Source organism: Mirounga angustirostris, unplaced genomic scaffold (assembly GCF_029215605.1).
Source record: "Mirounga angustirostris isolate CCGP_5_RB_7025 unplaced genomic scaffold, mMirAng1.0.hap1 SCAF_6, whole genome shotgun sequence".
Lineage (NCBI taxonomy): Eukaryota > Metazoa > Chordata > Mammalia > Carnivora > Phocidae > Mirounga > Mirounga angustirostris.
In genome coordinates, this window is record NW_026991714.1 from 134,132,690 (window position 1) to 134,156,019 (window position 23,330).

At 36.8% G+C, this 23,330-nt stretch overlaps 1 protein-coding gene across 1 annotated transcript; it reads left to right on the forward strand.

Moving 5' to 3' along the window:
- Nucleotides 1-1,733: 1,733 nt before the first annotated feature.
- LOC123847110 (cyclin-dependent kinase-like 1) lies at nucleotides 1,734-22,284 on the forward strand. The gene is given in 2 exon segments (XM_064595542.1): nucleotides 1,734-2,132; nucleotides 21,488-22,284. Coding segments are annotated over 2 exon segments (1,107 nt in total). The 3' UTR covers nucleotides 22,196-22,284.
- Nucleotides 22,285-23,330: the final 1,046 nt, after the last annotated feature.

A 23,330-nucleotide genomic window follows, 5' to 3' on the forward strand; every position in this document is an offset into this window, starting at 1 on the left:
AAAGTCAGAGCTGGAGAGCAGCAGATAGAAGCCATTCTTCCACTCTTCTATTGCAAAAGCTCATATTGGCCTCACCAATCCCTGAATTCTTTTCACTTCTAAATTTTGGAAAAGTTGATGTGACTTTGCAGCTTCCTCCAGCCCTAAGGTTTGAGAGATAGTGAGTAAACTATTTAACCATAGTCAATAGCTCTGCTAATTTACTCAGAATCAAACTAAAACACATAAATAAACAAAAATAAGAAAACAGTGAAATATGATTAAATTTAAAAGACAAATTGCTCCCTTACAGAGATTAAAGAGAGATAGAGTTTAATATTTGATAATTTCAAGTATTATTATTTTCATTATATATATTCCCTGATATATATGATATATCAGGGAACGCCAGTACCTGGCCTGGTAAAAGCTTCTTCATTACTTTGTCTGCAGAACCACGGCTGGCCCCATAGGTGAGACCTGAACATTTGGTTTATAATAACTATTACTGCAGTCTTCAGAACATCAGTTCTTCTCTAGAAGCAATAAGGAAATACAGCTGTTAAGAACAAAGACTCTAGAATCAGACTTTCTAGAACTGATTCCCACCTTGACCAACTACTTGCTATTTAAGTGACCACGGACAAGTGAGCTTTGTTTCCTCCTCTGTAATAGAGCCTTTATAAATTGTAATTTGGATGATTTTAATAGGAACAGTCGTTGACAACACTTATTAATTTGTTTAGTTGAAATAAAGGAAGATGGTGACCTTCTGTGAATTTCAAAGAAGCACATCTCTTTTTTTTAAATGAAGAAGTTATGGGTCCTTCATCCAATTACAGAATATGTCAATCTGAACATTTTTTTTTTTTCAAATGTATCTAGTAAAGTATATGTCACTGAGGGGGAAGGGAAAAGATGGTGAGGAGTAGGGGACCCTATTCCAAACAGTCCCCTGAATTGAGCTGGATATCTACCAGACTACTCTGAACACCCACGAAATCAGCCTGAGATGTAAGAAGATATATCTGGATCTCTACAAACAGAACATTGCAGGTGGTTGGTTTTGAGGTATGAAGAGGGGAGCTGTGATTCTGCAGACAGATATCAGAAGATAAATGGAAGGGGGAGGGAGCCTTCGGAATCCTGCACCACCAGTGCATGAAAGCCTCCCTGCTGGGGACAGGGCACAGACTCGCAGACCGGTAGCAGTGGTAGCCCCCTGGACTGAAACCTGGAGCAGCGGGGCCACACATGCAAACTGGGGGAGGCTGGCAGTTTTAGAAGCACAAAAGGCAGAGACATGCCCTGACCTGGAGGCAAGGACTGGGAGTGCTGCTGAGGGGCTCACAACCCAGGATGCTGCAGTTTTTAGCAGCACAGACAGAAACAGAGATAGTGTGGCCTGGAGAGCTCACTGAAGAAAAGAATGCGATCTCTCTGCTCTGAGGCAGAGGGTTGGAAATGATCTCTTCTGCTCTCTCAGAAGAGACACAGAAAGCTGCCAGGGAAAGCCGCCAGAGAACAGATGCCCCCCAAAAATGGTTTTCACTGAGCTCATCCCCCCCCCACAGGGGGCAGGGCAACTCGCCCAAACAGGGTTGCCTGAGTAACCCTGTGGCAGGCCCCTCTCCCAGAAGACAGGGACAACAAGAGGCTGACAACCCTAAGGTCTCTATAAAAGATATGCATCTTGCTTGGGTTGTGGTCAATAATCTGGACTCTGTACACTCCCTCAACCACCCCTCAACAGAATGACTAGGAAGAGGAACCCCCAAAATAGGAAAGACTCAGAGACTGTAACTTCCTCCACAGATTTACAAATGGATACAGATAGAAACAAGATGTCAGAAATGGACTTCAGGTTAACAGTTATGAAGACAGTAGCTAGAATGGAGAAATTGATTAATGGCAACATAGAGTCTCTAAGGACAGAAATGAAAGCTGAACTTGCAGAATTTAAAATTGCTATCAATGAGATCCAATCTAATCTAGATACTCTAACAGCTAGGGTAAATGAAGCAGAAGAACAAATTAGTAATCTAGAAGACCAACTGATAGAAAAGAAGGAAAAAGATGAGGCATGGGAGAAACAGCTCCAAATCCACGAAAATAGGATTAGAGAAATAAGTGACATCATGAAACATTCCAATGTCAGAATTATTGGGATTCCTGAGGGGGTGGGGAGAGAGAGAGGACTAGAAGATATATTTGAGCAAATTGTAGCTGAGAACTTCCCTAAACTGGGGAATGAAACAAACATTCGAGTCCTAGAGGCAGAGAGGACCCCTCCCAAGATCAAGGAAAACAGACCAACGCCCCGGCATGTAATAGTAAAACTCACAAATCTTAGAAACAAGGAAACCATTTTAAGGGCAGTTAGGGGTAAGAGATTCCTTATGTACAGAGGGAGGAACATCAGAATAACGTCAGACCTATCCACAGAGATCTGGCAAGCCAGAAAGGGCTGGCAAGACATATTCAGGGTACTAAATGAGAAGAACATTCAGCCAAGAATACTTTATCTGGCAAGGCTGTCATTAGGAATGGATGGAAAGATGCAGAGCTTCCAAGACTGACAGAAACTGAAAGAATATGTGACCACTAAGCCAGCCCTGCAAGAAATATTAAGGGGGGTTCTATAAAAGGAGAAAGACCCCAAGAGAGATATAGAACAGAAATTTACAGAGACAATCTATAGAAAAAAGGTCTTCACAGGCAACATGATGATAATAAATTCATATCTTTCATTAATCACTCTCAACTTGAATGGACTAAATGCTTCCATAAAATGGCACAGGGTTGTAGACTGGATAAAAAGACAGGACCTATCCATATGCTGTCTACAAGAGACTCATTTTGAACCTAAAGATACATCCAGACTGAAAGTGAAGGGATGGAGATCCATCTTCCATGCCAACGGACCTCAAAAGAAAGCTAGGGTAGCAATTCTCATATCAGACAAATTAGATTTTAAGCTAAAAACTGTAGTTCGAGACACAGAAGGACACTATATCATACTTAAAGGGTCTATCCAACAAGAAGATCTAACAATTGTAAATATCTATGCCCCCAACATGGAGGAGCCAACTACATAAGCCAACTGTTAACCAAAATAAAGAATCGCATTGATAATAATATGTTAATTGTAGGACACCTCAACACTCCACCCTCAGCAACAGACAGATCACCTAAGCAGAAAATCAACAAAGAAACAAGAGTTTTGAATGACACACTGGACCAGATGGCCCTCATAGATATATACAGAACATTCCACCCTAAAACAACAGAATACACATTCTTCTCAAGTGCACATGGAACTTTCTCCAGAATAGACCACATACTAGGTACAAATCAGGTCCCAACTGATACCAAAAGATTGAGATTATTCCCTGCATATTCTCAGACCATAATGTTTTAAAACTGGAACTCAATCATAAGAAAAAACTTGGAAGAAATTCAAACACTTGAAAGCTAAAGACCACTCTAATCAAGAATATTTGGGTCAACCAGGAAATCAAAGAAGAATTTAAACAATTCATGGAGACCAATGAGAATGAAAACACACCAGTCCAAAACCTATGGGATACTGCAAAGGTGGTCCTAAGGGGGAAATACGTAGCCATCCAAGCCTCACTCAAAAAAATAGAAAAATCCCGAATTCACCAACTAACTTTACACCTTAGAGAACTAGAGAAAAAGCAACAATCGATGCCTACGCCACACATTAGAAGAGAAATAATTAAGATTAGAGCAGAGATCAATGAATTAGAAACCAGAAACAAAGTAGATCAGATCAACGAAACTAGAAGCTTGTTCTCTGAAAGAATTAATAAGATCGATAAACCACTGGCCAGACTTATCCAAAAGAAAAGAGAAAGGACCCAAATTAATAAAATTATAAATGAAAGGGGAGAGATTCCGACTAACACCAAGGAAATAGAAACAATTATCAGAAATTATTATCAACAACTATATGCCAGTAAGTTAAGCAACCTGGAATAAATGGATGCCTTCCTGGAAACCTATAAACTCCAAGACTGAAACATGAAGATATTGACAACCTGAATAGGCCAATAACCAGTAACAAGATTGAAGCAGTGATCAAAAACCTCCTAAAAAACAAGAGTCCAGGGCCTGATGGATTCCCTGGGCAATTCTACCAAACATTCAAAGAAGAAATAATACCTATTCTACTGAAGCTGTTCCAAAAAATAGAAACAGAAGGAAAGCTTCCAGACTCCTTCTATGAGGCCAGCATTACCTTAGTCCCCACACAAGGCAAAGACCCCATCAAAAAGAATTTCAGACCAATATCCCTGATGAATATGGATTCCAAAATTCTCAACAAAATCCTAGCTAATAGGATCCAACAATACATTAAAAGGGTCATCCACCACAACCAAGTGGGATTTATCCCTGGGATGCAAGGGTGGTTCAACATTTGCAAATCAATCAATGTGATAGAACACATTAATAAGAGGAGAGAGAAGAACCATATGGTCCTCTCAATTGATGCAGAAAAAGCATTTGACAAAATACAGCATCCTTTCCTGATTAAAACTCTTCAGAGTATAGGGATAGAGGGAAAATTCCTCAATTTCATAAAAACCATCTATGAAAAACCCACAATGAATATCATCCTCAATGGGGAAAAGATGAGAGCCTTTCCCTTAAGATCAGGAACACAAGGATGCCTACTCTCGCCACTATTGCTCAACATAGTACTAGAAGACTTAGCCACAGCAATCAGACAACAAAAAGAAATAAAAGGTATTCAAATTGGCAAAGAAGAAGTCAAACTCTCTCTCTTCACAGATGACATGATACTTTATGTGGAAAACCCTAAAGACTCCACCCCCAAATTACTAGAACTCATACAGCAAGTCAGTAATGTGGCAGGATACAAAATCAATGCACAGAAATCAGTTGCTTTCTTCTACACTAAACGCAACTGTTGAAAGAGAAATTAAAGAAACAATTCCATTTATAATAGCACCAAAAATCATAAGATAACTCGGAATAAACCTAACCAAAGAGGTAAAGGATCTATACTCTAGGAACTACAAAACACTCATAAAAGAAATTGAAGAAGACACAAAAAGATGGAAAAATATTCCATGCTCATGGATCGGAAGAATAAACTTTGTTAAAATGTCTATGCTACCCAGAGCAATCTATACCTTCAATGCCATCCCGATCAAAATTCCAATGACATTTTTCAAAGTGCTGGAACAAACAATCCTAAAATTTGTATGGAATCAGAAAAGACCCTGAACCACCAAGGAGATGTTGAAAAAGAAAAACAAAGCTGGGGGCATCACATTGCCCGATTTCAAGCTATATTACAAAGCAGTGGTCACCAAGACAGCATGGTACTGGCACAAAAACAGACATACAGACCAATGGAACAGAATAGAGAACCCAGATATGGACCCTCAACTCTATGGTCAAATAATCTTTGACAAAGCAGGAAAAAACATGCAATGGAAAAAAGACAGTCTCTTCAATAAATGGTCCTGGGAAAATTGGACAGCCACATGCAGAAGAATGAAACTCGACCATTCTCTAACACCACTCACAAAGATAAATTCTAAATGGATGAAAGGCCTCACCATGAGACAGGAATCCATCAAAATTCTTGAGGAAAACATAGGCAGTAACCTCTTTGACATCGGCCACAGCAACTTCTTCCAAGACATGTCTCCAAAGTCAAGGGAAACAAAAGCAAAAATGAACTTTTGGGACTTTATGAAGATAACAGCTTCTGCACAGCAAAGGAAATAGTCAACAAAACAAAGAGGCAACCCATGAAATGGGAGAAGATATTTGCAAATGACACTGCAGATAAACGTCTGATATCCAAGATCTATAAAGAACTTCTCAAACTCAACATCCAAAAAACAAATAATCAAGTCAAAAAAATGGGCAGAAGACATGAACAGACACTTCTCCAAAGAAGAGATACAAATGGCTAACAGACACATGAAAAAATGTTCATCATCATTAGCCATCAGGGAAATTCAAATCAAAACCACATTGTGATACTACCTTACACCAGTTAGAATGGCAAAAAATGACAAGTCAAGAAACAACAAATGTTGGAGAGGTTGTAGAGAAAGGGGAACCCTCTTACACTGTTGGTGGGAATGCAAGTTGGTACAGCCATTTTAGAAAATAGTGTGGAGGTGCTTCACAAAGTTAAAAATAGAACTACCCTATGACCCAGCAATTGCACTACTGGGCATTTACCCCAAAGACACAGATATAGTGAAAAGAAGGGCCATATGGACCCCAGCGTTCATAGCAGCAATCTCCGTAATAGCCAAACTGTGGAAAGAGCCAAGATGCCCTTCAACAGAGGAATGGATAAAGAAGATGTGGTCCATATAATCAATGGAATACTACTCAGCCATCAGAAAGGATGAATACCCAACTTTTACATCAATATGGATGGGACTGGAGGAGATTATGCTAAGTGAAATAAGTTAAGCAGAGAAAGTCAATTATCATATGGTTTCACTTATTTGTGGAACATAAGGAATTACATGGAGGACATTAGGAGAAGGAAGGGAAAAATGAAGTGGGGGGGAATCAGAAGGGGAGAAGAACCATGAGAGACTATGGACTCCAGGAAACAAACTGATGGTTTTAGGGGGCAGGGTGGGGGGATGGGTAAGTCTGGTGATGGGTATTAAAGAGGGCACATATTGCATGGAGCACTGGGTGTCATACACAAACAATAAATCATGGAACACTTCATCAAAAACTAATGATGTACTGTATGGTGACTAACATAACATAATAAAAAAAATGATGAACCTCAAACAACTTGACAAAATGTAAATTGTACCTGTCTTACTCTCTGACTGGGGTAGACTTGAGAGCTCTAGATCTATTTTTTTTTTTTTTATGTTACGTTAATCACCATTTATTATGGACTCTCAGAAACAATCTAGATCTCTTTTTTTAAGACAGCCCAGATGCCACCTATAATTCAAAGGGCTCTGGAAAACCTCATTTTCACAGGAAGGGTATTTCATTTGTGATAAATAAAAATAAATGAATTTGGATTCTCAATTGCTAAATTGAAATTTCAGTGGTGAAAATAGAGTTCAAAATATCTGAAAATGATTATGATCCATGCTCACCCCAGAATGGATAAGATAGTACAATTATAAATTTCAGCTGTAGGAGCAAAGGATAAGGGTTTATAGGTGCTAGACAGAATGTCAAAAGCATCCAAGGCAGCCTTTCAGTCTCTCCTCCTCACCATCATAATTAAATATTCTAGTTAAAAAAAAACTGTTTAGAACTTGATATTGGTCATTATTCTTAAGATTTCTTAAAATTTACGGGGCGCCTGGGTGGCTCAGTCGTTAAGTGTCTGCCTTCAGCTTGGGTCATGATCTCAGGGTCCTGGGATCAAGCCCGGCATCGGGCTCCCTGCTTGGCGGGAAGCCCGCTTCTCCCTCTCCCACTCCGCCTGCTTATGTTCCCTCTATCGCTGTGTCTTTCTCTGTCAAATAAATAAATAAAACCTTAAAAAAAAAAAAGATTTCTTAAAATTTACATATATATTATAGATTTAAAAAATATATTAGTGGCTAAGTATTTTCCAGAGATCTCCAGAAAGGAAAAGGTAGGGAAGGATTCTTGGTATCTGGGCATGCACTGTGTGTTCTCTTGAAAATCTTATGTACTTGCCTTTCCATACAATTCCCAAAGCATATTCTAGGGCTAATAGTAATGATGGGGGTCATCTCTAGTTCTTCACTCTCACCAAAGGAAGGAAATATCATGGTCTTTGGCATAATCTTTCCCAGCTATATGATGTATAAAATTATTCAAATTGAAGAACATAACAAAATCACTAGTTGCATGCTGGTACTTTTAATTCTATAAGAATAGCTGAATCCTGTTTCCACAAGAGGCTACAGAGAGGACTCAGTTTCACTGGAAAACCTTCCTTACAACACATACATTTCCTTTCTCTCTCCCTCTCTCACTCCCTCCCTTCCATAAAACACCAACATCTAGAAACCTCTTTAAGGTAGAAGAAGTCATCTTTGTATCACAGTTCAGTAATAATGATAGATTGCTGAGTAAGCACTGGTGTAGTTATTTGATTTCAAATATTCTCAATTTGTCACTGATTTTCACAAAACAGGACTTTAATCATATTACTTCCCTCATTTACATGAACATGGTTAACATTTCCCTGCTACCTCCAAAATCCTTAGCCAAGTCTTTTTATGATTTGCCACTATGTTATCTTTCCAGGTAAATCTTTCCTTTGTTTTATTTATAATGGTGAAACTTGATAAATTATTACATATTCATATAATGGAACACCACACTTTTATTATTTTTTGAATGAAGAATTATTCTGTATAATGTTCTAGAGTTCTAAGATACATTTAACTAAGAAAAAAATAGAACGAATATGCATGTCTATAAAAGTGGGCAGAAAAGGATGTCTGCTGAAGGATACAAAAGAAACTATTAACAATGGCTTCCTCTAGAGAAGAAAACCAAATAGCTAGACCTGGAGTTAAACAGTAAGAGGCCAAATTTTTGCTTTGCAATGTTTGTACCTATTGAATCCTGAACACTGTATATGCATTATCTTTTCAAAAAATAAACATAACCATATTTAATTAAATATAATTTCAAAAATTAAATTTAATATGAATCATTGTCTTCTTGAATTACCATTTTAGAACTATGTGTTCTCAGCAAATCCTAGGAGAAGGTACCAGGAGAGACTGAATTATAAGGGCAGAGAATGTTTGTGTAGTTTTTAGCCAGCCTAGATAGAAGGGATAACAACTGCAGAGAGAAGACAATAGGAGTACCCTTGGTGAGCTAATGGTGGGGAACTACTTTCCTATAACTGGGAGGCATCAAGAAGTTACTTGATAGCCACACCCCGTTTGAATCATACTTCATGTAAAATAAGAAATAATGAAGATAAAGGCAGTGTTAGAAATTAGTTTAAACTAAAAAAAAAAAGAAGATAGTAGAAGAGGAAGAATGAAGGGGGGGAAATTGGAGGGGGAGATAAACCATGAGAGACAATGGACTCTGAAAAACAAACTGAGGGTTCTAGAGGGGAGGGGGATGTGGGGATGGGTTAGCCTGGTGATGGGTATTAAAGAGGGCATGTTCTGCATGGAGTACTGGGTGTTATGCACAAACAATGAATCATGGAACACTACATCAAAAACTAATGATGTCATGTATGGTGATTAACATAACAATAAAAAAATTTTTAAAGTTAAAAATTAGTTTAAACTAACCTTTTAAAAGGCAATTAAGCTCTTTTTTAAAAATAATATTCCTTCAAATATGATTTAATTATGGTACATTAAAAAAACTGTGGAGAAAGTATATGTATTTAGGCATTTACACCAATGGCTTTCCACTAACAGGTTTTCAAAGATACTTTGTCTTCAATTAATGCCTTGATCCTTGTTAATACAAGTGAACAGCAAAGGAGGTATATAAAGATTAAAAAGTACATATAAAAAAATGAAAGGAAATGGTATTCTTTCAGGTCTAAAAAAGAAACAATATACTTATCTAAGCTATGCCAAAAATTTGACAAAATTCAGATCTCAGAAACCTTAAAGAGTGGTCACCTAATTTCACATCTACTAGCAGATTTTCTTAAACACTTTAATTTTCATTTCCTATGAAATATTTCTCACATGTATTGAAATTCTAAAAGTTACAAAGGACTATATCAAGATGAAATCAATTATGTCAGTGATTAAGAATATGATTTAAAATTCACTCAACTTTAACTACTCCTGACTCAGATTAAAACCAGAGAGTTGTTTGAAAAGAATAATTTAATCTCCACCTAAAAATTCTTAAATGGAAGCATGGTGCTGTTACTTTGTTTCATACAGAATCACAACTGCCTCATAATAGACATGTGTTTAATTTTAAATACTTTACCCATAAAATACCAATTATTATGGCGAGGAAAAAGGATGCCAGTTGAGTACACAAATTGACAAACAAAGCACATAACTTTCAAAATAAAAATAGGAAAAATGGTTGAGAATGCACCATGAATTGAGATTTGGGTTTTGCAGAGATTATTATATGAAATAATTATTTTATCCCTAATAAAATCTTCATTTATGGTAGCACGAACACCCTGAAAATCCTTGGTTTCTTCAAACTGTCTTTACTAAGCATAATAAAAAATTCTTTACATGGCCAACCCTCAGTTAATTTCTAGCAATGGCAGAAACTCCATTCCTTCTCTAGTGTGGAAAAGATAAAATTATAGCTATGCCCCATGTGACATCTAGCCTATAAATGCCTGCTTGCCTTTTGGGAGAGTCTACATTTTAGAATAGCAATATGGAACATATCTGATAAGGGAAACCACAACAGGATCTTGGAGAAGAAAGGACAATACAATGGGATTTTTTTTCCTGAGTTCTCACAGTGACAAACAGGTTTCAGTGGCTATTGCATGGTATTACCCTTTAGAAACAGCTGGCCAAACCATTCAAGACAATATACTGACCCCTAAGAGTTATATGCAATTGACTAAACCTATTTCTAGGTAGTGACCTTGTGCTGACAGCCGACAGGACCCACTGCCCATGCTATTGCTCTATTGTTCCTGGCTTTCTTACTTATGATTTTACACATTCAGAGATCAGCCTATTGGTTTTGATAAGCTTGTTGGGCTTCTTTATCTTTTGCTTTTTTCATAGCCCTTAGAATGAGTCAGAGACTTTCAAGTGATAGATTCCCTCCTCTTGCATGCGTCATGAAGCCATAAAATTAATGAACAAAGGACACTGAGTCAAGATGAGAAACTGACCCCATGGATCTCACTCATCTCTCCCAAAATGACTGGTATTTCCAAAAAACACTAAATATAGTGAAAAATAACATATTTCTAGACCAGAAAACAAGGAGAGTTTGAAGGACATACAACAAAAAAAAACTGGAATAGGAAAAGGGGAAACTGCAAAGGAAAACTACTCTGGGAGTGATCAAAAGGCCAAGTATCACCAAGTCTGAAGATAGTGAGTATCATGGAAGAAAAAACTTAATGGATGAAAAACAAAACGATTGCCAAAAAGAGAGTACAAAGAACAAATTGTCAAGGACATTAGAATATATAAAATCAGGGCGCCTGAGTGGCTCAGTTGGTTAAGCAACTGCCTTCGGCTCAGGTCATGATCCTGGAGTCCCGGGATCGAGTCCCACCCACATCGGGCTCCCTGCTCGGCAGGGAGTCTGCTTCTCCCTCTGACCCTCCTCCCTCTCATGCTCTCTGTCTCTCGTTCCCTCTCTCACAAATAAATAAAATCTTTAAAAAAAAAAAAAGAATATATAAAATCAATATCATAAAAAGAGGATACTGACTGCATTCAATTAAATATGATGAGATCTTATGGTACATAGTTCTGATAATCATAAGAAATAAGGGAATTAATTGATAAAAGCCATAAAAAATTTAGAAGAAAAACAAGCCAAAGTCCAAGTTAAGATTGGCTGGTACTCAAAATTTGTATGTTAAAAGGTCACCTGCAAATTACTCTTAGAGCTGTTAAAAAACCAAAGCAAATAATGTTAGCTACAAAAGTTAAAGAGTTTGCAACATAATAAAACAAACAACTGATAAGGAGAAATAGTATCAGGTCTCATAGTGGAAGCTGAGAGAAAATCCTCCCATGGTTTTCATAAAAATAACATTCTCATCAATATCCCTACAATAAATATAGTAACTGTATTCATAAGAAGGTTTGTCAGCACATCCCTTAGGTCAAACATTATTTTTCAAAGTATTTATCCTCCCTCTCTAATTTCCAGGAGCTTTGTGATTTTTTTTTTTAAGATTTTATTTATTTATTTGAGAGAGAGAATGAGAGAGAGAGAGCATGAGAGGGGGAGGGTCAGAGGGAGAAGCAGACTCCCTGCCGAGCAGAGAGCCCGATGCGGGACTCGATCCCGGGACTCCAGGATCATGACCTGAGCCGAAGGCAGTCGCTTAACCAACTGAGCCACCCAGGTGCCCGTGATTTTTGATTTTATGATACTTATTCAGAAGAAGATCCCAGTGGCTTCTCAACTCTACTTACAAGTCTCATTGTCTCTGAGGTCACCAATCAAGCCCTCCTTTGCCACAGGGTTCCTGTAGAACCCATGTAATCCCTTTTATCTGTCACTATGGATTCCTGATTTGAGATCATACCACTGAAATAATAACTTTGAAAGTGCCTGCAGTCTCTAGTAGGAACAAAGACTGTTTATGTAGAAGAGAGATGACAGAAATAGAGAGATGGAGGGAAAGAGACAGGCCAGTATTGCAACAAATTAATCCTTAAATAAGATTACTTAGATGATAGAAGGGATTGTTTTAAAAGTTGTAGTAATATGATAAAATGTAACTAAGCTTATTAACTAATTTGCTATCAAATTATACATATTTTATATGCAAATAAGAGGAAAATCAGGAAAAGAAAAAAACACAAACCTGCTATGTTTGGTTTGAGTGTTGATAGCTTTTATAAAAAGTAAAATTAAATCATGATAATTTGATCTCATTGCTAGGGAGCTTCTGGATAATAAAAGTGGAAAAAGTAAAAGATGTAGGCACATTATTATATTAGTTTTAGTTTCAAAAGCTGAGTTTCATAGATATCAGCTTTCCCTGTCTATTCCCACCCCCAAAGCCTTATTGACATTAAGAAGAGAATTCAAAATTCTATTATCAATTTAATCACTACAGGTGGACTCAGCTCCAGTGCATGTTAGCAGCTCAACCAAATTGTCCCTGCACAACAAAGCAGAAATCTTGATTGGTCTAGAGAACATAACCAGCCTAATAGGCTGATCTCTGGCCATAGCTAGTATTTTGACCCCCTTATATGGCCAAATCAAACAAGCTTTAGTCTGATTCTGATAGTCAAAGAAATTTAATCCAGAAATAACAGGAAGAACTCATTTGTAAATGGGAAGAAGCATCCTGAATCTGAATAATCAGTCCAGTTGTAACAAGGCATTAGTCTGTAGCTGACAATTCAGGAAGAGAATTCACCTCTGCAGAAGGAGGGGATGGTAAGGGCTAGGTAGCATGTCAAAGTCAGCCAAGTACACCAGGATTCAGAGCCAGACATTGTTTGGTCTGGAAGTAAAGAAACCAATATAGACAGGACCAGTCATATAAACCAAACCAATACGGCAGGAAGCTGGAGTTAAGGTGATTGACAGTCTAAAGTCTAGTATACAATAAGGAAAACTAATGCCAGATTTATAGCACTAAGACTCATCCCAGACCTTATGATTTGTTGTGCTGGGAAACTGCTGGTAAATGTCCTGTCCTGGGCAAAAATGTCTCAGGAAATAGGCAGGGCATGACCTGAAGGTAGGAAGATCTAGTAATTCCAGCTGAGAGGGACAGTAGAGTAGGGGCTACATGTTACTTTCTATGTAGCAGATACCAAGACCATGATAAGCCTGCAACTGTTTCAGAAGGGGAAAAAAAAGAAGGAGAGGAGGTGGAGAGGGAAGAGGAGGAGGGAGAGGAGGAGGAAGGGGCGGCAGGGAGCCAGGAAAGCCTGGGCTTGTCACACTGCCCTGTGTGAAAGAGAGAAGATTGGGTGGAAATGACCTAGGAAGGTCCAGCAAGGCTATTTGTGAATCCGTGAGCGAAGGTCAATAGTCAGAGGAGTCCTGTGTCTTACAGACATGGCTTACCTTACTAATACTGCATTCTGTTATTGGCTGGGTGCATTCTGTTAGTGGCTGGGTGAAGTCCCTAAGAAGTGTGGCCTCAGCACAAACAGGGATGGTTTCAGAGAACATTAGCAAGAGCCCTTGTCCAGTTATGTTCCCTGTAGTGGGAAGTCTGCGGGGAGCATTCTTATGGCTGCTCTAGGCTGAAATAACATTTCTTTTAATTGTATGTTTTAAGCTCATAGAACAACATCGTCCAAGCTTGCCTAACACCTATATAGCAAGTCTGAATGGCTACTGGGCAATATAGAGAAATTGTATATAATCTCTTTCAAAATGGAACAGAGAAAGTTTCCAAGTTCAAGTCCACCCAGCTAGGAAGTCAGCAGGTTGGTACATTAGATGAAGCAACCCAACTCTGGAGCCTGCTTGCCCAACCACTGTACCTAAAAAACATCCACCTCTACTTGCTGGGTCACCATCTGCTGGGGATAGAACAAAGAACCTGCTCTCAGGTCCAAATGCAGAATCATTCCTATTACTATTCATTATTTCAAATAAGGATATGTCTTAGCTCTTAAGTATTAATAGAGACTTTATGTGTGTTTCATGAATTGCAGGGACTGTTTTTCCTTTGGGTTCTAGAGCATTTTGGATAAAGAGAAAAAGTAGTCTTAGGTATTGGTGTTCAGTTAGTAACTCAGGTCAAAACCAAAGGTTTTTGTCTCCATTGTATGAGATTGTTACTATTTTCTGTTCACCAGCAGAAGAAAGACTAGTAGTAGACAATACCAACCATTTTTAAATCAAGAGATATAACCAAATATGTATTAAATTGTTTATTTTATCTGTTATGAAATAACACCAGGAAATATAAGTCTATTGAACTCAGCATTTAAGATATGATTATGAGCTACAACATTTCCTCCAATGTATTATTCCCAGCAATAGGGACTTTTATTTCATTTTACTATGGGATGTTTTTTGGTATACTCAAACAAATCTGGGTTTGATAAATTATTTAGTAAGTGCTGGACAACCAAGCTAGTACCTCCACACACAAAGCAACTATGATTTAAATAAATGTACTTTTGATAAATGAATTCTGCCTGAATGATTTATCAACCTAATATGGATTTGCCCCACAATTGTGCAGCACTAGTCTGGTTTTGTATCTGAACCTTTTATTGCAGGCTGAGAAAATGAAGGCAAAAGTATAAGTTATTTCAAATTGGTGGTTAGGAGAGAATTACTTTTGTGTAAGTTGACAGTGTGTGACTCAAGTAACAGAAAATAAAGAAAAAGCAATAAAGACACAAAAACTCTACTTAAATCTGCAGCTATGGAAATAATCTGTGTCTTTTGAATAAAGTGAAAAAAATCCCATTAGATTTAAGTGAACTTACTTGACTCTAAACCAAAATGTGAGTCTCCTATCATCAACTTTTTTTTTCTAAGGGACCACCCGCTTATGTTTCATCAAGTAAGCGTTAAGCAGAGTTAAAAAATAAAAAACATCTTTGGTATAGTTTGAATGGGTAGAAATACTATAGCTAAGAAGCATACTGAGCATATCCCTACAATCAGCTTCAGAAAGATAAAATTGCAGAGGTTTATAAGCTTTAAGATAACTAATTAGCTCATAGGTCTCTGGGTATATGAAATGATGGGGTTAATTATATCAACTTGGAACCATATCAGAACTTCATCAACATATATTGTTACATGATTTTAGCCTATGTCAAAGATAAACATACCCAGACATAACTGAAGTGGTGAAAACGGATTTCATGCAGTAGGGGAAAGAGAAGCTTCATTAGATTTGTGCGGACATGACTGGGTATTTTAAGAGAGGAACAAAAGAAGGGAGTGGAGGACAAGCAGAGACTCAAGGAGAGTCAGTTAAGTGAGAAATTACAAAGAGTTGGTCGGAGTATGTGTAATTTTGCTAACTGGCAATTATCAACTTTAAGATCCTATTCTCCCACTGAGACTAGAAACAGAGGTCTTATCCTTCCTGATGATTCTATTTCAAAGGAATGGCTTTCAGTTCCTTGAGACACTCCTGAGTTGTAAGAGATACATGTATATCTCAGAGACCAAGGAAGTATTTATAATCCTAAGATCTTCCATAGTAAATGTTCTAAGAAATTGAGATCAAGGGCCTATTGTCAGGTGTTGCCGAGAATAAACAATAGGTTCTCCCGGCAGTGTTGATGTTTATCAGGCAGGCATTTTAATGGGAGGCCACGGTCATGCTAGGGACATGAGCTTATGCTGCAAGAAACCATTCTAGCATTTGGCCCTCTCTTAGTAAATTGGTTTGGACAGAGATATTATTTGATATTATGTGCCAAAGGTTCTGAAGTTCACACACAGCTAAGGAAGTAACAGGCACAGGCTTCTTAAGGCAGAACACCAAGATCAGTTTGGAATCCTAAATACATAATGATGCAAAATATAGGATACACACTCATTTATTCATTTAATTAAATATATATTGAAAATATTTCATTTGATACTATGCTAGTTACTTGGGTTACAGTGGTCAATGATAAAGAACTGTTTCATGTACATATTGAATTTTAATCTAATGGGTGAAACTAGTATTAAAGCATTAATGGTACATATAATAAATATTGTGCTTCCAAAAATAGAAACAACTAGAAATTATGTATTTCCCAATGGAAGTACATAAGATCAGTTACAATATACTTCTTGCCAAAAACTGAATGTGGATCTGAAAAAGCCTCTAAAACTAAGCCTCTAAACTTCCCCTAAATATAGGAGAAGATAATATAGGGAAAATGTTAGCATGTTAAACAACACCACGAGGATGTATTCAGCAACATTCAGACTGCAGAAGACTTTACAGAGCAAATAAACTAAATTTATTTAACAATTAAGACAAAAATAGTATAGGGAATCAATATATTAAAAGAGTCTCCATAGATGTATGGACATTATCTTGATTCTGATTCAAACAAAGTGGGATGTGGTGGGAGCTGAGTACACATTTGATTCTACTAAGAAAATATTGAGTATTCATAATTTTAGATTTAAAAATAATTTCTGTGGTATTTTAAAAGATATTTATAAATGAGAGGTTCATGCAGACATTTATTAATGAAATATGATGTCTAGCATTTATTTCAAAATATTCTGGGATAATTATACTAATCTCTTCTTAGTTCCAGTGTGGATGGAAAATAGACCATGAAAGAGAGGCACTTGCAAAAAGAAGCTGAATATATAGGTGGGGATTTAAAAGCCTTACTAAGGATGTTGGGCATACTTATAAAAAATGGGAAGTTACCAAAAATTTTAAGCAAAGTGACAAAGTTAGAGTTAGCTTTGTGGGAAAAAAAAAAAGTCAATCTCCTAAGAATGAATTGGAAGAAGGCACAAATGAAGAGGCTATGCAACTCTCCACTGAAGAGGTAAGCAATAGCAGTGAGAGCAATACAGATATAATAAACTGAGTAGATTAAAAAGATACCTATGTGGTAAAATCATCAGTAATTTGCAGTGCACTAGATACAGAAAACTGTGTAGAAAGAGATAGCAAGGATAACTCATATGATTCTAATTCACACAATTTAATGTTTGGTATCATTCACCAGACTGTTGAAGAGGGCATGTTTAAGGGGTATTAAGGTCAGTTCTGGACTTAAATTTGAGGTCCTTTTGTAACACCCAAGAGGCTAAGTAAATAGTTTTGTGTAACATTCTGTAACTTAGAAAAGGGATTTTGACTGGAAAAATGATTTTAAGAGTCTCAAGAAGATGAGAAAACATAGAAAAACTAACGAATATAAAGTGGGCCTTGGTTTAAACTCTGATAAATACCAGAATTTAAGGTCCAAGTAGAGGACTTTTCTTCCAGGGAAGGTCACTGAAATCATTGAGGATTCAATATACAGAAAATATAAAATGAGTAACATAAAAATCTTAATTAAAAAAAAGATGACAATGAAAGAAACAGACTAAATGAATGCAATTCTAGAGAGATCCTTTCAAAGACAACTGAAAGTTTCTTGCTGATTTCTTCCCTGAAGCATTTGCTGATCCTATGTACAGAATGAAATCAGATCTGGCCCAAGAAAATATAGAATACTGGGTGAATAATAAACCAGCAATCTTTGGTTGTCATGTGTGCCTGAGGTGACAATCTAGAATCTTGAGAAACCTGAGTCAACAACCAGTTTCTTCATTCTTCTACTGTGGGTCTGTGCATGGACACTGTAGGATCACATTAAAAGTAGATTAAAATCTCCTATAATATTACCAAACTTCATAGGAAAATTCTCACTATGAAGATGTCTGCTTCAGACATGCATCTAATATTATCATTCAGATATTTGCCAGTGTTGAAGCAACAAGATTGTGTGAAAATAAGAGCTAATGTCAAAATGTCAGAAGAGTGTAACTGAAACTCCTTCAATCTTTCAAGAATAAGAAGAATAAGCATCATTAGATTAACAGCCAAAGGATAGGAAAAATGTGTATAAAAAACATTGTCCAGAGATATATGAAATCTTAGTACAGTTGCTATATCCCATATTGATTGGGGAGAGCTGACCCTCATTTTATCTTAAAAAAAAAAAAAAGAGAGAGGGGGACTATCTCTGGAAAGAAACATCACTGGAGCCTCTACACTTCTATTATGCATCATGTCTGCCATAATATTTTTTAATTTATTGGATGTGCAGGGGCAGAAAGCATGTGACATTATAGAAATGAAGAAAAAAAACATACAATAGAAGTAGACTCCCAGATGACCCAGATATTGGAATTAGCATATGAGGAATTTAATATGACTGTGACTAATATGTGAAGAAAATAGAGAATGATTGGATCAAGTGAAGAAAAGATGGCAGTTTTCAATAGAGAATCAATATTCATAAAGAATTAAATGAATGTTTTAGAACTGAAAAAAAAATTGGAAAATAAAACTCATTAGCTAGGTTCAATAGAAAATAGAATACAGGATATGTAAAGTTGAAGTTAGGTTAACATAAAATTTCCAAACTGAAACACAGAAAAAAAATAATAAGAAGAAAATAATGAAAAAAGGTGTAAGAAGCATGGAGAACAAATGAATAAAAAGGTTACATCAGTATAGATTTTACATAATTGAAAAGATATACAAAGGATAGTATGAAAAGCTTTGTGCCAGTGAAGTTGACACTTTATATAAAATGGTCAAATTTCTTTTTTCTAAGTTTCTTTTTTATTTATTTGAGAGAGAGAGAGAGAGAGAGAAATTGTGGGAAAGCACAGAGGAAGAAGCAGACTCCTCACTGAGCAGGGAGCCCGATTTGGGGCTCAATCCCAGGACCCAGAGATCATGACCTGAGCTGGAGGCAGATGCTTAATGACTGAGGCACCCAGCTGCCCCTAAAATGGTCAAATTATTTAAGGAACAAAATTTGTCAACATTATGAAGAACTTTTTCAGAAGTGAATACTCTATGTCTGTGAAGGAACTTAAATTTATAATTAAAAAACTTAAAACATCAGCAGCAATGACAATAAAAGCAACAACAGCAAAGCAAAAAACACCTAAACAAGATGGATTCACAGGACAATTTTTATCAATATTTAAAGAAGAAACAATACCAACTTTACACTTATTCTTTCTTGAATAGAAAAAGAGTACTTCTCAACTAATCTTTGAGATCAACACACTATTGATTTAAAAATCTGGCATGTTATGAAAATGGCACTTTAAAGCCAGTATATTCTATAAATACACATGCAAAAATGCTCAATTAAACAATACTAATCTAAGCCATTATGATCAAGTAGTTTTTATTCCAGGTATTTAAGATTGTTTTCCCATTTGAAAAATCAACCAGTTTAACTAATTATATTAATAAGATTAAATACAAAATGTATAATCATCACAAAAAAATAAAAAAAAATTACTTGTTGAAAATTAGTACTCATTCATGTGAAAATTATGTGAAAATACTAAGAATAGAGAAAACTTCCTTCATATGATAAAGGGAAACTACAAAAGAAAATATAGGAAAGACTTTTTTCTCTATCAAAACACTAAAGGTAATCTTAGAAGCTACTATTTAAGTTGTTTCAGAGTTGATTTCACACATAAAATGATATGTAAAGGATTACAATTAAGAAGTATGAGAAATCCCATTGGGAAGAAGGGTGAAGTAACTCTAAAACATAGACCTTTCACATTCCATGATGAGTGTAGCTGCAAATACACTTCTTAAAATAGTTTAAAAGCCCAATAACAGGGATGAAGAACAAAATTGTATCAGAAAATAATTTTCCAAAGATGGTAGGCATCAATTTTCTCACAACCAGAAAAAGAGATGTGGAATTATCTCCATAATAACAGCTATTAAGTTATTCCAGCATAATATTAACAAAAGACATGTATCAGGCAGGAAATATGGCCTTTCCTAAAATTTATTTCAATAAGACATTGACCTAACACTTCTCACATGTAATATAGATGAGACTAGAGTACAGATTACAGTGTTGGTTGCCTAGAGCTCAAGAGAAAAAATAACTGTGACTGGTAATTACTCAAGCCTTCGTGGGGAAAGATCCCAAGTCTAATTTCATTTTTTTAATATAATATACATTATTAAAACCATATTTATAAGAGCCAGCTGACATTTTCATGTCTTCGATTTTGGGGAATTTTTTTCCAAAAATTTTTGCTGTTCTCTTTCACATTAATTTTGGCAATTAAATATAAGATGTTTTGATTTTAAGTTCTGTCTGCCTCAAAGCAGGAAACATAGAGGCTTCACTGCCTATGTTTTTCTCCTCAAAGGAAATAACTGCCCAAAGTAAATTATGAAAAGGAGTAGTAGTTAATTACCATAGACTAGAGAGAGACTAGACTTCTTACATAGCCTGGTTGGTCACCTGTGCCCACAAGATCCAGCATAAAGAATCTTCCTATTGTGGTGACCGAATTTGTCATAGAGTTGACTGTCATGACCTCCCTCTGGGTCTCTCTGCTTCCATTCTTGCTCATTGTAGTCCATTATCCACTCAAGAGTTGGGGTGAGTTTTTAAAACAAATCAATTGTATTTGTAATAGCCAAAAGCTGAAAAAAATCTCAGGTGTCCTTTAATGGTTAAACAATGTGGTTAAACAAATGTGGTACATCTATACCATGGAATAAAGTAAAAAAGAATGCACCATTGATAAATGTAACAATGTGGGTGTATCTCCAGAGAATTGTGATGAGTAAAAAAATGCCAATGTAACCAAAATGTTTATATACTATATGATTCCATTTTTATAACATGCTTAAAATGACAAAATGATAAAAATAGAGAACAAATTCGTGGTTGATGGGTTTTAAGGAAAAGGTAAAAGGGGAAGGAAAGTGGGTGTGGCTATAAAAGGGCAATATGAGGGATTCTTGTGGTGCTGGAAATATTCTATACCTTGACTGTCTCAAAATCAATATGCTGGTATGGTTTTGCAGGGTGTTACCACTGGAAAAATTAAGTAAAGTGTGCTTAAGAACTCTGGTATTATTTCTCACTAATGAATATGAATATTCAATTTCCTCAAAATAAAATGGTTAAATAAAATAGCACATTCAAATTTAAATGTAAAAGGAATCATGGTGTGAAATATAAAAAAAGGCAGAACTACAAAAATATCAACTAAAATTATCTATGGAGATGTCAAAATCCTTTATTTAAATATATAGGGATTTATACATATATCTGATTAAAAGTCATTCCCTCTAAGCTCTAAGAACTCTGGTGTGTGGGACGGAGCTGACATCTAGGGACTCTCCCCAGAGTGCATACATAGAGATGTGAAGCCAGAAAATATCCTCATCACAAAACATTCAGTGATTAAGCTCTGTGACTTTGGATTTGCTCGGCTTTTGACTGGACTGAGTGACTACTACACAGACTACGTGGCCACCACGTAGCGCTCCCCAGCACTCTTGGTGGGGGACACGCAGTACGGCACCCCAGTAGATGTTTGGGCAGTTTGCTGTGTCTTTGCTGAGCTGCTGTCAGGGGTGCCTCTGTGGCCAGGAAAATCAGATGTAGATCAGCTCTGTCTAACCAGGAAGACCTTGGGAGATCTCATTCCTAGGCACCAACAAGTATTTAGCACAAATCAGGACTTCAGTGGGGTGAAAATTCCAAACAGTGAAGATATGGAACCACTGGAATTAAAATTTCCAAACATCTCTTATCCTGCCCTGGGGCTCTTAAAGGGCTGTCTCCACATGAATCCTGCTGAGAGACTGACATGTGAACAGCTGTTACAGCATCCGTATTTTGACAGCATCAGAGAAATGGGGCCTTCGGCCAAAGAGCTTGACCGACTGGTAAGGAAGACCCTAAGACAGAGCCGAAAGCACCTGCCTGGGTTGCAGGGCCTACCTCAGCTGACCAGCAGTGGCTTCCTTCCAGCTTTGGATAATAAGAAGTACTACTGGAATATGAAGAAACTGAACTACCAACTTCCAAACATTTAAGGAGCTTGGAGATGGATGATGAAAAAGGAGTTAATAATTTGGAGAAAATGAAATGTATACGTTTGCTTGAAAACAATCATGATGTTGAAAGAACATCAGGAGAATACATAAGTAATAAACGGGGGGGGGGAGGGGGGAGGGGGGAGGTCACCTGGCAGAATACAAAGGGAAATTCCAGAGGCAGCCTTCCAGGCTTCACATGGTTATCAGAACAGAAAGGAAATACTTGTTTGGATTTTCACTTGCATTTTTGTTGTATCTAAGCAGCTGAGCTAAAGGACGGAAATAAAAACTGTACTTACTACCCCCCAAAACAAAACAAAACAAAACAAGAAAACAAAAAGAAAATTTTGAATTACATGTCATCTGATGGATGATGTGTCTCAGAAGTGTTTATCCTTACATACAAAGATGAATGGAAGCTCATATAGAAGCTAGAAAACTTTAACTTTCCTGTGTGCCTATATAAACTCCTTACTACACTATTATGGAATGTGTGAATTAAAGATGGATCGTGTAAGACAGGGAGAGGTTCTAAGGGATTCTTAGCAAAATTCCAAAGTAGGTGGAACTTTTTTTTTTTAAGGTTTTATTTATTTATTTGACACACACAGAGAGAGAACACAAAGCAGGGGGAGCAGCAGGCAGAGGGAGAGGGGGAAGCAGACTCCCCTCTGAGCAAGGAGCCCCATGCAGGGCTCTATCCTAGGACCCCAGGATCATGACCTGAGCCAAAGACAAACATGTAACCAACTGAGCCACCCAGGGGCCCCAGTAGGTGGCACTTTAATCAGATAATACAAATTCCAATAAGCACTACCATTTTAATGAATTTAATAAGAATTATACTTTACATTGGAAATGTTTCATCTACTCATGAATGTTTCTGAACTACAGCAAAAAGAGTGGTGGTACCATACATAGTCATGGGGGCTGGGATTCCTCAGAGTTTCATTGCCATATAGGATGTGATCCCTTTTGGATTTGTAACAATTGGCCATTTTAAAATGATCAGTTAAGAGGATATAAGCTACATATATGAATTACAAGTCAGGTTGCAGCTCTTCAGCTCTCAGAAATCTTTAATTGCTGCAACTTTAAAAAGAGACTTTTTACCTCAGCACTTTGTTACCCT